The sequence below is a fragment of the Onychostoma macrolepis genome, chromosome 09, assembly GCF_012432095.1.
Source record: "Onychostoma macrolepis isolate SWU-2019 chromosome 09, ASM1243209v1, whole genome shotgun sequence".
Lineage (NCBI taxonomy): Eukaryota > Metazoa > Chordata > Actinopteri > Cypriniformes > Cyprinidae > Onychostoma > Onychostoma macrolepis.
In genome coordinates this window covers 4,961,234-4,976,232 of record NC_081163.1, presented here as the reverse complement: position 1 = coordinate 4,976,232, position 14,999 = coordinate 4,961,234, and the positions used below count along the sequence as shown (strand labels likewise).

Sequence of the window (14,999 nt, the reverse complement as noted above, 5' to 3'; positions counted from 1 at the left end):
GGCTGTGTCAAAATCTAGTTTGCCAAAGACCAAAAGAGTTTTGAGGAGTGAAAACTTCCAAATATAGTCACATGACTATCACAGAAGAAAAGATGAAAATTGAATTAGTTAATTAATTAGTGAAAAGGTCATGTTAGGCACATTGCATTGTGGTATACAATACCCAGTGCAGTTTTCACTGCTGTATACTGCACATTTTCATGTTTTTGTCATGTTTTTTTGGTACAAATATCAAAAAATTAGTAAATCAAATACACTTGAGAAGCAAAATGACTGAAGATATTGAGTTTTGTTTTCTGAAAAAATTATAAAAATTAAGTGGGTTTTCGCTTAAAAAAAGAAAAGAAAAAATATCTATCAGTGGGGTAAGAAAAATTTTTTTTTTTTTCAGAAAACAAGACCCAATATCTCAAGTCATTTTGTTTGTCAAGTAAATTTAATAATTTTTAGATACTTTACTGGAAGCAAGACAAAAATACTAAGTCTTATGAAGAGTTCATTTACAAAAACAGATAACTCTGTTTTTAACAATTTTCAAAAATCATGTTTTTTCATTGTGCATTCCAATTAATCTCAAACTGCAGCTGGGATATTTTGATTAGGTCAAAAAAATAACAAAAAAATACAGCTAACTAACACAATAAAAACATGATTTTTGAAAATTGAAAAAATAAAAAAGGAGTAATCTTTTTGCAAATAAACTCTTCATATATACTTCAGAAAAGGTATTGGTTATATGCTATTTCAAACACTTTTGGACCAATAAATAAGGAAAATAGCTCAAAAGATCATGTGGCATGTTTCTTTCACTATATCGAGGAGCTTTTTGAAAGAAAAATGCAGGCTAGCGCAGGCCAGCTCAAATCTGTTCTTGGTCCTCCAGCCCAGCCCACCTGCGAGAGCGCTCAGTTCCAGTGCTTGAGTGACGGCGAGTGCATTCCTCAGCACTGGGTCTGCGATGATGAAGAGGATTGCGAGGATGGCTCCGATGAAAGGCAGCACTGCCGTGAGTACTCCTTATCTCCATCCGTCCGTCTCTCCCTCGCTTTCTGCTTCCATTTCAATTACAACTGTCCGTCAGAGCTGAGAGCTCCATTGACTCCCAGTAATGTACGGGGATGTAATTTCCATCATGTCGGAGAAACACGATATCTCAGATGTGCAGGCAACAGCCTGAAAAACAAAAGGCAAAGCATGTATGTGTCGTAGGGAGAGCATGCCACTTTAGTGAAGATGAGGACCACCCAGCGCACTCATATTATAATCATGTGTCTTTGATCTTTGCTGGCAGCTGGCAGGACGTGCTCCAGTTCACAGTTCACCTGTACGAACGGGGCCTGCATCCCGGGAGGATACAGGTGCGACCGTGTACCTGACTGCCTAGACGGAGCAGATGAGAGAAACTGCCGTAAGTATGCTGTCGGTATGTGTGTGATGGGATTAGAGCTGGACAATACAGCTAATATATATATATATATATATATATATATATATATATACAGGTGCATCTCAATAAATTAGAATGTTGTGGAAAAGTTCATTTATTTCAGTAATTCAACTCAAATTGTGAAACTCGTGTATTAAATAAATTCAATGCACACAGACTGAAGTAGTTTAAGTCTTTGGTTCTTTTAATTGTGATGATTTTGGCTCACATTTAACAAAAACCCACCAATTCACTATCTCAACAAACTAGAATACTTCATAAGACCAATAAAAAAAACTTTTTTAGTGAATTGTTGGCCTTCTGGAAAGTATGTTCATTTACTGTATATGTACTCAATACTTGGTAGGGGCTCCTTTTGCTTTAATTACTGCCTCAATTCGGCGTGGCATGGAGGTGATCAGTTTGTGGCACTGCTGAGGTGGTATGGAAGCCCAGGTTTCTTTGATAGTGGCCTTCAGCTCATCTGCATTGTTGGGTCTGGTGTCTCTCATCTTCCTCTTGACAATACCCCATAGATTCTCTATGGGGTTCAGGTCAGGCGAGTTTGCTTACCAATCAAGCACAGTAACACTATGGTCATTAAACCAGCTTTTGGTACCTTTGGCAGTGTGGGCAGGTGCCAAATCCTGCTGGAAAATGAAATCAGCATCTCCATAAAGCTTGTCAGCAGAAGGAAGCATGAATTGCTCTAAAATTTCCTGGTAGATGGCTGCGTTGACTGTGGACTTCAGAAAACACAGTGGACCAACACCAGCAGATGGCATGGCAGCCCAAATCATCACTGACTGTGGAAACTTCACATTGGACTTCAAGCAACATGGATTCTGTGCCTCTCCACTCTTCCTTCAGACTCTGGGACCTTGATTTCTAAATGAAATGTGAAATTTACTTTCATCTGAAAAGAGGACTTTGGACCACTGAGCAACAGTCCAGTTCTTTTTCTCCACAGCCCAGGTAAGACGCTTCTGACATTGTCTCTGGTTCAGAAGTGGCTTGGTAGCCCTTTTCCTGAAGACGTCTGAGCGTGGTGACTCTTGATGCACTGACTCCAGCTTCAGTTCTCTCCTTGTGAAGCTCTCACAAGTGTTTGAATCAGCTTTGCTTGACTGTATTCTCAAGCTTGCAGTCATCCCTGTTGCTTGTGCACCTTTTCCTACCCAAATTCTTCCTTCCAGTCAATTTGCATTTAATATGCTTTGATACAGCACTCTGTAAACAGCCACACCTTTCAGTAATGACCCTCTGTGACTTACCCTCTTTGTGGAGGGTGTCAATGATCGTCTTCTGGACCATTGCCAAGTCAGCAGTCTTCTCCATTATTGTGGTTTCAAAGAACAAGAATTTATACTGTAGGGATGGTCATTTATTCAAACTCAAATGTAAATATTCTAATATTTTGAGATACTGATTTTTGACTTTCATGAGCTGTAAGCTCTAATCATCAAAATTAAAACAAAAAAACTTTTGAAATATTTTACTTTACATGCAATGAATCTAAAATATATGAAAGTTTCACTTTTTGAAATAACTTACGAGAAAAAATGAACTTTTTCACGACATTCTAATTTATTGAGATGCACCTGTATATTACAGTTGTTTATTGATATTCAATGTACCATTCAAAGGTTTGGGGTCGCTAAGATTTTTTCATGTTTTTGAAGTATCTTATAACCACCAAGGTTGCATTTACTGTATTTGATTAAAATAAAAAAAAGCATAAATTGTTACAATTTAAAATAACTGTTTTCTATTGTAATATTTTTTTAAATGTAATTTATTCCTGTGATGCAAAGCTGAATTTTCAGCATCATTACTCCAGTCTTCAGTGTTACATGATCCTTCAGAAATCATTCTAATATGCTGATTTTGAAAACAGTTGTGCTGCTTAATATTTTTATGGAAACTGTATCATTTTCTTCAGGATTCTTTGATGGATATAAAGTTCAAACATACTGAAACTAAAACCATAAAAGAACATTTTCGTTTGAAACGAATTAATTGTAACTGAAATAAAGTGATTTATTTAATTTTTTTTTTTATTCCACCTAGTTGCCAAAGAAACATTTCTCATTTTCATTTAACTTGATGTACTAAAATGACTAAAACTGAAATCAAATTAGTTAAAAACTATACAGATAGATTTTGAAAAACAATAACTAATAAAATGACAGACACAACAAAATTACGACTAAAATTAAAACTAAATTTAAAACGAAATCAAAATAATTATATAATAACTATGTAACTAACTTCAAAAACTTTAATAGTAGCTTAAAAAAACTTTAATAGCTACAATTTTTCATTAAACAAATAAATGTAATTGCTGTTTAATAATTTTCATTTCATGCTAAAGCAAACGAATCTCTGAATTAGTTTTGAATCAACTGTGAATTAGTTGATTCTCAATTGATCCACTGATTCACAATTTTGCATGAAATTGACCAATTCTGTTGCCATTTTTCGCTAATTTAGTTTAAATCAGATGTCAAAGTGAAATCGAAATAGAGTCCATTTACTTTATAAAAATTCACATCAAACACATTGCAACCCTTCTTCTTTAACCACCTGACTCCATTCAGGTATGCTTTTTACCATCCAGCCAGTTCCCAGTGGTTAAACTCATATCCTTGTTCCTTAAATATCCTATTTCATCCGGAAATGCATTGGATTAAGGATGCAGAACGGTCGCAACGTTGCATTGCATTTCATGAATTTAACCCTCTCATACTTGCACTAGTCGAATGACAATATCATGAAGTGCATAAACATCATAGCAATATATTGTGAATAAATTGTAAATATTTGATATATCGCCCAGCCCAATATAGTGTGTGTGCATGTGTGTGTTTCCTTCCCCTCAAAGGCTCCTTTGGCATTTTAATCAATTTGTAAGATTAAGAGTCTCGCTGATGGACAGAAATGGCCACAATATGCTTCTTGTTTGTCAGAGTTGATTGCAGATTCCTCTGTGGATTAGTGCGAGTGTCAGTTCATCACTGAGCTCTTATCACACACTGCTTTACTCTAACTCTACCTGCTATGCACATAATGCTCATTTGGCTGCAGATGTTTGTGTCTGTTTCCTACGTTCGCTTTATGCTGTTTCTTTGCTCGCACTTTAAGATCACTCGCTCGATGCCGTACCGCAGTGGAACGCTGTATCATATTACAGAGTGATTATATTTAATTGAATGAGTGAGTGATGGACGTGCTCTCTTTCTCTCAGTCTACCCAGAGTGCTCGGAGCTGAGGTGTGCTAACGGGGCATGTTATAACAGGAGCCAGCGCTGTGACCAGGTGCTCAACTGCCGAGACGGCTCAGACGAGGCCAATTGCAGTGAGTGTATTTCCCTGGCAGGACACACACATTGACACAGTCATCTACTGGATGGCCTGGAAAACTGGAAAGTTCTATAGATTTTTAAAATATTCTTTATACTAAGAAAAAAAAGATTATTTTAAGAACTGTTCACTAAAAACTTTCTTTGGGGAACCAAAAATGGTTATTCTATGCCATCACTGTGAAAACCCCCTTTTGTAAGCATTGTTTTATAGTAATATTTTACTCAAATATATATATATATGTATATATATATATATATTTTTTATTTTTATTTTTTTTTTATTATTATTTATTTATTTATTTTTTTACATTTTTACTCATGCTTATGTTGTTCTGTTATTTAAAGTATTATTTATATGCCATTATAGTTTTTATTAATATTTTAAATTAGCTTTTATTTTCATATTTACATTTTATAATTTTTTTTACATTTTACATTCAATTTTCTTACGTGTTTTTATTTTTCATTTGTTGCTTTTTAAAATATTACCTTTTTGTATTTGTTTTTTTAATCTAATCTTTATATTTTTTTATTTCAGCTTTATTTCAATAGACAACATTTTTTTAAATAGTTTTAAGCTGATGATAATAACCCTGATTCCGTGAAACACAAAATAAGATATCAGGCAGAATGTTCAAGCTGCTCTTTTCCATACAGTGAAAGTGGATGGTGATTTATAAACACCATAGCTCACAAAACACCATAAAAGTACCGTAAAATTATCAATAAATGTAACACATGTGACTTTCATGCTATATTTCATGCTGTGTTATGAAGCCATTTCATAATTTTTGTGACTATCAAAACATGATTCATTTGTTGTTGACTGATTATTCCATTTGCAGTCTCATTTTTTGTCTGGCTCAACTATTCCTTATTATACTGTATTGTATCATGCTGAATTTGATTTTGATATTCATCCTTTTTGCACCCTTTGGTGTGGTGAAAGCATACCAAGTATAGTTATCTTCAGCTTTATTTAACTTCAGTGAAATTGTGTCGTGGATAGACATATTTCTTGTTTGTTTTCAGCCCAGCGGTGCAGCAGCGGTCAGTTTCAGTGCAGTAACGGGGAGTGTATTCCTCGCGGATACGTCTGCGATCATGACGATGATTGTGGAGACAGAAGTGATGAACAGAACTGCAGTATGTATATTTCAATCCACAGTTTCTCAAATCCAGCCGTAAAGAATATAAAAAGGTGACATGAAGTAGTAGATTTTACTCAAGTGTGAATGCTCACAGTAATGCATTATCTACAGCCTACCCAACCTGCAGAGGAACGTACTTCACCTGTCCCAGCGGCCGCTGCATTCATCAGGTCTGGCTGTGTGATGGAGAGGATGACTGCGAGGACAATGCGGATGAGAGAGGCTGTGGTGCGTCCCTAAAATGTCCTTATTCATGCTAAATATTTCGAAATATTGCAAGTTTTTCAGGAACATGAAAATATCTTGACTGACATGGACTGAACGTGGTGTTTTTTGTGGTGTGTTTAGATAATGTCCAGCGGGAGTGTTATCCCGGGGAATGGCCGTGTCCTTCTTCTGGTGTTTGCATCCCTCTGGACCATCTCTGTGATGGGACGGCACACTGTCCGGATGGAGAAGATGAAACCAACACCACTGCTGGACGCAACTGCAGTCAGTTACCACCTAACAATCACTAAAGTTGATTTCTGCCAGTGTTGTTTTAGTATTATTCATATACTTTTATAGTATTAATTCATATTTCGAATGACCTTTTTTTTTACATGTTCAGGTTTTATTTTGTGACTTAATTTTGTTATGTCCTTTTGTCATTGTTATTAGGCTCTTTTTTAAAATATTTTAATGTAGCTTTCATTTATTTTATTTCAGTTTGAGTTTTTAGTCATTTTAATACTTCAACTTAAAGCTTATTTTATTTCAGGTAGTCACTTTTTTAAAGTTTTCACTTTTATTTTTATATTTTCAATTTAAATGTTAGTAATTTTGTTATGTGTTTTTGTCAGTTGTATTAGTTCTTTTAATATTACTATTTATTTTTATTGCAGTTTAGTTTTAGTTCAGTTTTATTTTTATTTAGTTTCATTTTATTTATTTAAATTATTATTATTAATTTAGGATTAAATTAACAATTGCAATTAACAATTAACAATGTTTTGAATAGTTTTTAGTTAACAATTTTGGTAACACTTTACAATAAGGTGTCATTTATTAGCATTAGTTAATGTATTAACTAACATGAACAAACAATGAACAATGCATGTATTACACTATTTATTAATCTTTGTTAATGTTAGTTAATGAAAATACAGTTGTTCATTGATTATTCATGTTAGTTCACAGTGCATTAACTAATGTAACTTATGATTTTAATAATGCATTAGTAAATGCTGAAATTAACATTAACTAAGATTAATAAATGCTGTAGAAGTATTGTTCATTCTTAGTTCATGTTTACTAATGTTGTTAACTAATGAACCTTATTGTAAAGTGTTACCACAATTTTTAACATTTAAACATTTCAAACATTAAGTTATTTTATTTCAGTTTTAGTCATTTTAATACTTAAATATTTCCAAAAAATTTAAGTTTTTGTTTTTAATGTAATATTTATATTTTATTTTACTTCAGCTTTATTTCTTTTACTTTTAATTGATTTTTAATACACTGAAAAAAATTGTGTGGAAACAGTTTTCACTCAGAAATTGCTAGTAAATTTCACAAATGTGACCCTGCACCAGTCATAAGGGTCAATATAATAAATAAGCTTTCCATTGATGTATGGTTTGTTAGGATCGGACAATATTTGGCCGAGATACAGCTATTTGAAAATCTACAATTTGAGGGTGCAAAAAAATCTAAATATTGAGAAAATCGCCTTTAAAGTTGTCCAAATGAAGTTCTTAGCAATGCATATTACTAATCAAAAATGAAGTTTTGATATATTTACGGTAGGAAATTTACAAAATATCTTCATGGAACATGATCTTTACTTAATATACTAATGATTTTTGGCATAAAAGAAAAATCTATAATTTTGACCCATACAATGTATTTTTGGCTATTGCTACAAATATACCCCAGCGACTTAAGACTGGTTTTGTGGTCCGGGGTCACAAATAATTAAAAAGAAAAGCAGGTAACACTTTGAAATAAATGTGAAAAGTAAAAATAATCTGAAGAATCTGTATTTAGAACTACGAAAACTATTTTTTACAGTGTAGTTTCAGTTTTAGATAACAGTAACAACACACTGTTAAAGACATTGCTGCTGTCTTAGTTTTTGGTTTGGTATGACTTTAATCTGCCAGAATTCTGTGTTTGCTTTAACGCTTTGAACATTGTCGGTTCTCCAACATTTTGAGTGCTGAATGGCTGTGTTTTGTGACAGGTATCTGGCGCTGTGCATCTCTGAGCTGTGAGCATCACTGTCACTCCTCTCCTGACGGAGGAACCTGCGCCTGTCCGCCGGGATACGTGGTCAGCAGAAACGACAGCCGCTCATGCATTGGTAAAACCTTTGATTGGTGATTACAAATAATTGCTCGTATTCAGTCAAACCGGTGACTTGCCATCAACTCTCCCTGTATTCTGTGCAGATTATAATGACTGTAGTCTGTGGGGCATGTGTGACCAGCTGTGTGAGGATCGGATCGGGAGCCATCGCTGCAGCTGTCGGGACGGTTACCTTCTGGAGCAGCACAAATACTGCCGCGCAAACCCCTCGTGTGAGTCCCTTCAGGCCTCTAATATGCTGTCTACAGTATATACTCAAGCTCTGTGTTTGATGAAGTGCTCTACTGATTTCACAATTCTTGTTTCAAAGGAGCTTCACAGAAAATTCACGTTTCAATGTTACAGTCAGAAAGGATTCTGCTATTAGTGTCAAAGTACCATGCATATGGCAGTAATATACAGCTATAAGATAATCCAAGTAATGTACACTGAACATTTTTTTTACTCAGAAATTGCTTGTAAATTTCACAATTAATTACAAACAAATGGCAAGTAACACGTAAAATAAAAATTGAAATTTCGAAGCAGAAATACCGAAAGAGTATGTATGTTTCTTGTAAAACGTACTCCAATTTACATCATAAAATTATTATTATTTTTTTTTTTCACAGTATGGAAAGGAAACGTCATGTATTCAGATTAAACAGACAAAATGAACATATTTTGCAGCTTGTAAAGGCAATTGTAGCCTATAGTTGTTTTAATGCAATTTAAACATTGTTAAAATCTAGTTTTAAAAAAATGCACAGTTGATCAAAATGTTGCTTAAATTTTTGTTTTGGATTTTATAGTGCAAAATATTTTCATTTGTTCTGTGAACGTTTGAAATATACATATTTGTCGCCCAGTCCTAATGGACTTACAGCTCTGTTCTTTTTTTATGATAAATCATATAAACATTTTTAATATTTATTTTATATACATTTTACACAGATTTACAAGTATATTTGAATTGTATTTATTTGTATGTTTTTCTCATAAGTCATATTGGATTAATTCATATTTCTTTAAAATATTTTTATTACTTTTTTATTTTTTTATTTTACTCAGTATACTTTTATTCTCATAATAAATCTTATTAAATTAAATTAGTTTTACACATTTAAATTTTTTATTTATTTACTCAGTATCCTTTTTCTTATATTAAATCTCATTAAATTAATATTTTATATATATTTTACAAAGGTATTTAAAAAATTATTCACTCAGGGTAATTTTTCTCATAATAAATCATATTAAATTTAAAAACAAATTAAAATATTTTACACCTGTTTACACATTTTTAATTGTTTCTTTACTCAGTGTCATATTAAAATCATATTAAATTAATTCTTTATTAAATATATTTTACACAAGTTTACAAGTAATTTTTTAAGTTATTTTTATTTATTCATTTTTTTTTTAGTTTTTAATTTTTGCTGTTACTTTTTACTTACTGCTTACTTATCTTTTCCTGCATGCTTTCACATAAGTAACTTTGAGACTAATATTCCTAGTGTTAACTGTTATCTTAAATGTCCATTAATCAGGCTTTTTGCAGTCCATCTCTCTTCAAGCGCCTCAGTTTGCATTGAATGCCATTGTGTTATTAAGCTCCTGAAATGTCTGCCTCCCAACCATTTGTTTGGCAGGCCCTGGAAATGAATAACAAACGCTGGCACCACACAGCCAATCCCAAACTCTCTCACATTACTTATGTCTTATCAAAAGTACATTATATTATGTGAGTTAAACTGTATCCTTCATTTTGAAGCTTACCACATTAATTCACTTTGTTTGGCAATCTTCAGCTGGGGTGCCTTCGCTTATATTCTCCAACGGGAGAGACTTGCTGATTGCTGACGTCCACGGACACAACGCTCAAACCCTGGTCGAGTCCCAGAACAGAGGAGTTGCTGTTGGTGTGGACTTCCATTACCAGCTGCAAAGAGTCTTTTGGACCGACACAATCCAAAATAAGGTAAAATGAACGACAGACTAACAACAACAGTCCTTCTGAACTTACATATAGTTGCTAAAAAATAGCATTTGGACTGGTATTTATAAAGTAAAGACATTTATAATGTTACATAAGATTTCTATTTCAAATAAATGCTGTTCTTTCAAACTTTCCATTAAACAAAGAATCCTCAAATAAAAACAAATGTATCAGTTTCCACAAAAATATGAAGCAGCACTATTTTGGTAATAATAACATTGGTAATAATAAGAAATATTTCTTGAGCAGCAAATCAGTATATTAGAATGATTTCTGAAGGATCATGTGACACTGAAGACTGGAGTAATGATGCTGAAAATTCAGCTTTGTGTCATAGAAATAAATTACATTTTAAAATATGTTCAAAAACAAAACAGTTATTTTAAATTGCAATAATATTTCACATTATTACTGATTTTACTGTATTTTTTAACAAGACTTCTTTTATACTGTAAATGTTTTTAAAAATCTTACCGACCCCAAACGTTTAAATGGTGTATCTTGATATTTTTCAGTCGTTATGACACTCTTTATGTATTTGCATTTTTTTTTTTTTTTCATTTCCATCAAACAGCCATTATGTCCTAGTACATGTTTAATGCAAGTTAACTACAGTTAACCTGTAGTTAATTAATGACAATATTTACAGTGTTGCTTAATTTTATAGACAAGGCTTAAGGCTAGTCCTAGACTAAAATGCATGTTTGAGCTGTCTCAACTAAAAAGATCTTGCTCTGACATATCTTAAAACACGTCAGTCACATTGTTCTGTCTCAAGATGCACACCTGTAATGTTTTCTTCTAATGCATTTTTATAAAAGCTGCTTAAATGTCTTAGTTTAACTAAGGCCTAGTCCTGGCTTAAGCTAAGCCCCGTCTGTGAAACCGGGCCTATGTTTTATAGTTCATCATCATATATATGTATTGCCCAGTCCTGATGGACTTAGACCACTGTTTATTATATTTCATGGCTAAGTGTGTGGCATTAATGTTTCCCACTTACATTCATTTAACGCTCTGGCACCTGTCACGGGTTCTCAGTTTTCCCGAATTTAATAAGTGACCTTTCACAGATTACTGAAGTTCTAACCTTGTCAGGCAGAGTGATATCAATGTTACATTTGTTGTTGATAACAAAGCTCTGCATTATACCTGCTCTTCCTCCTTGGACATGTACTAACGTCCCTGACCCTCAACACACACACACACCTTCATTGTGCCAGTCAGTCTGCTCTGATCTCACCTCTCAAACACCCCAGCAACAACGTTTGGCTAAAGGCCCAAATAAAGTCTGTCTGTCTCAAATAGAGTGTGCCAGTATCTTTCAAGCCTCCCTAAACTCTTCCTGAAGCAATCAGGACCAAGCAATATTATGTTAACCCTCACTTAAGACCCACTTTGAAATTAAAACATATTTAAAGTGTTTAAATAATGGGTTAAAATGTTCAACTTTCAAATGCATATTAGGAGCAAGTTAACAATTTTATAATGTGAATTTTCCAGCATCTAGGAGTCACACAGCAAGGTCACTGACAGCACTAATGACTGCTTTGTATTCAATTTAACAGTTATATAGTAGCTATATGAATACACTACCATTCAAAAGTTTGTAGTCGATAAGATTTTTTAATATTTTTGAAAGTTTGATTGTCTGATTAAAAATACAGTAAAAACAGTAATATTGTGAAATATTATTACAATTTAAAATAACTGGTTTCTATTTGAATACATTTTAAAATGTAATTTATTCCTGTAATTAAAGCTGAATTTTCAGCATCATTACTCCAGTCTTCAGTGTCACATGATCCTTCAGAAATCATTCTAATATGCTGATTTGATGCTCAAGAAACATTTCTCATTATTATCCATGTTGAAAACAGTTGCACTGCATAATATTTTTCTTGAAACTGTGATCTATTTTAATTTCCCAAGACTTTTTGATGAGTCGAAAGTTCAAAAGAAAAGCATTTATTTAAAATAGAAATATTTTGCAACATTATAAATGTTTTTACTGTCACTTTTGATCAATTTAAAGCATCCTTGCTACTAATTTCTCTAAAAACGTGTTAATGACCATCTTAATACATTTTCTGAACACCAGTGTACAGTGTATGTATTTGTTAAATTGTAGAGTAAGTTATATTGTAAAAACTGTATTTCAATTTCCAGTGTAGAAAATGCAATGGTGCAATTTTACAGCCTTAAAACACACACACACACACACACACACATATATATATATATATATATATTTATTTTTTTATTTTTATTTTTTTTACTAATGTTTAACCAAGATTCATACCAACACAAAAAAAATGTGAAGAAAAGAAAAACAAATTTTCAATATCAGTGCTTGGTCTCTGAGGATTAAAGAAAAAAGCTATGAAGGAAGTTGGCTCTTCATCAGCGGAAAGGGGATTCTTCAGCTGATGCCTGTAGATACTGCTAATACGTTAATAATGGGTGACCAGTCTGGCTCCCGAAGGGCCGCAGTCACGGTAACTGGCTCGGATCGGTGCTAGACGTTTTCTAATCTCCAGAAAGTGTCTGATATGCGGGGAAATGCTCGCATATTTCTGCGTAATTTTATGCAACCTGAGAGTATCTGGAGTGAGCGTGCAGTATTCGTCCCTTTTTTACGCATTCTTTGGCCAGATCGAAGAGCTTTGTTTCAAACTCTTGGCTGCTTTGTGATTTGGAGATCAGCCATGGAGTAAAACAAAAGTGGGTACATGCAAGAAGACGGGCTTCTGAGTGTCGTGGCAGGGGGTCTCAGAGAGCCACACCACCAGACCACCTTCACAGCTTGAGTTTCTGTAAACGGGTCAGCTCAGAATCACAGTCTTTTAGACGTTTGGCTCTGGTTTCCAAAGGGCGAAGCCTGCAAAGAGCATTGGTGCCTTAGCTCGTGTTATGATGCCAAGGGATCCAGCCTGAGAAACTGGTGCCATCTTTTAATCAATAGGGCAGTGGTTTCAGAGTACCACCTCTGGGGCAGCGGAGAAAGCCAAACTCGCGGATGTCAGATGATATAAGCCAGACCACAATCTTATTACCCATGATTATTTAAGAAGAGAATGTAATGTCAAGTTTTGATTATGTTCTTGTAGGATTACTGCTGAAAAGACCACCTTAGATCAGTCTGAGTTTTTATAGACTGATTTCGTGCTAGTTTTAGCCGTTAGTTATGCAGGCTTGAGGCTGGTTGGCCATGATGGTCTTTCAAGCGAAGCTGGTTAGCCAAGGGATTTCTGCTGGTTGAACCTGTGTTATTTTAATATTATTTATTTACTTTTATTAGTTTTTATATTACTATTTTGAATAAGCTTTTTATATTTTCCGTTTTAATTTGTTTAATTTTTAGCCTTTTTTAAAAAAATATTCCTATTTACAGTAGGTTTAGTTTAATTGTATTTCGGTTTTAGTTCTGTTTTACTTTTTTTTATTTACCAATTTCACTTTTATTTATTTATTTAGAATGTTCGTTTTATTTATTTAGTAAATTATTTAGTCATTTCATTACGTTTTTCATCTATTATTTATATTTAATTTTATTTCATCATTTAAATGTACAATAAAATTGTTTTAGTTTTTATTCACTTAGTATTTTAAGTTATTTTATACTATTTATTTATAAAAAATTTTGGTATGATATTCATTTTATTTAGTAATTTAGTTTATAATTTCATTTCTTCACCTTGCCTTAGCAACATTTCCAATTTTCTTTTAATTAAAGTTTTTTTGCATCTAATATTTTATTTTATTTCAATTAACATGCTTTTTATCGTGCTTATATTTTTCAATAGTTTTACTCTTTGTATATTTAGTAATTTCCGTTAATTTATGAAATGTATTATTTATAACATTTTACAATATAAATCATATTTACTTACTAATTTAGTTAGTAATTCCAGTTCTACAACTAGTCAGTTTTAACATATTAAGAACCCTAGTGGTGCACAGCATATGCTGGTCTTTTCAGCAGGATGTCAAAACCTCAACAACAACTTCTCCATCCACAACTTGTTTGCTCCAAATAGGTGTTTTCTGTGGATATGGACGGGTCGCGTTTGCAGGTGGTGCTGAATGTATCCGTGGACTATCCTGAAAACCTGGCCGTGGACTGGGTGAATAATAAGCTGTACGTGGTGGAGGCCAGCGTCAACAGAATCGACATGGTGGACTTGGACGGGAGCAATCGGGTGACGCTGATCGCCGAGCACCTGGGCAACCCGAGAGGTCTCGCGCTTGACCCGACCGTGGGGTGAGTTCCCGAGGGAGACGTCAGACGCTTCCCGTCGACTCTAATCTTACCCTTGCTTCCTCCGCCTAATCCGCATCCATTGTAAGCGCAATCATGAAGCTGATCTCGGATCTGGAGCCTCAGATACTGAGAACGGGAATGTTGGACACTGTCTGTGAGGATTAGTCAGAAGTAATTAAGCAAAGATGAGCTTCACAGAAACCCGATAGGGTTGCACGGCCAGGTGGCCTCCTGCTAAATTGAGAAGTGACAATAAATGCGTATAGTTGCATCGCTTTGGTGTTTGAAAATAACGTTCTTTGGGTATTCATTTCAAAATCTCGTTCTTATCCCCAAGGGTTTTATCCGTAACCCGATGCTGTCCAAACTGAGCACTAACAATATATTTTGCAAATACCATTGAAGTTCAAGTTGCTCTTCATCTCCTTTAGTGCAACATGAGATTAATAAATCGCAATTCGTC

General features: G+C 33.9%; 1 protein-coding gene across 9 annotated transcripts in view; it reads left to right on the top strand.

Moving 5' to 3' along the window:
- The window catches only part of lrp2a (low density lipoprotein receptor-related protein 2a), a 109,024-nt gene that overhangs the window by 13,151 nt on the left and 80,874 nt on the right, over nucleotides 1-14,999 (top strand). For 8 of the 9 annotated variants that reach the window (XM_058787765.1, XM_058787761.1, XM_058787760.1 and 5 more), the window contains exons 3-12: nucleotides 884-1,006; nucleotides 1,292-1,408; nucleotides 4,674-4,784; nucleotides 5,824-5,937; nucleotides 6,054-6,170; nucleotides 6,291-6,434; nucleotides 8,170-8,289; nucleotides 8,378-8,506; nucleotides 10,085-10,254; nucleotides 14,313-14,536. In XM_058787765.1, the coding sequence (XP_058643748.1) occupies nucleotides 884-1,006; nucleotides 1,292-1,408; nucleotides 4,674-4,784; nucleotides 5,824-5,937; nucleotides 6,054-6,170; nucleotides 6,291-6,434; nucleotides 8,170-8,289; nucleotides 8,378-8,506; nucleotides 10,085-10,254; nucleotides 14,313-14,536 (1,369 nt within the window). Of the gene's footprint in view, nucleotides 1-883; nucleotides 1,007-1,291; nucleotides 1,409-2,386; nucleotides 2,402-4,673; nucleotides 4,785-5,823; nucleotides 5,938-6,053; nucleotides 6,171-6,290; nucleotides 6,435-8,169; nucleotides 8,290-8,377; nucleotides 8,507-10,084; nucleotides 10,255-14,312; nucleotides 14,537-14,999 lie in introns of those variants that run through there. The other variant, XM_058787762.1, reaches the window with a different exon arrangement.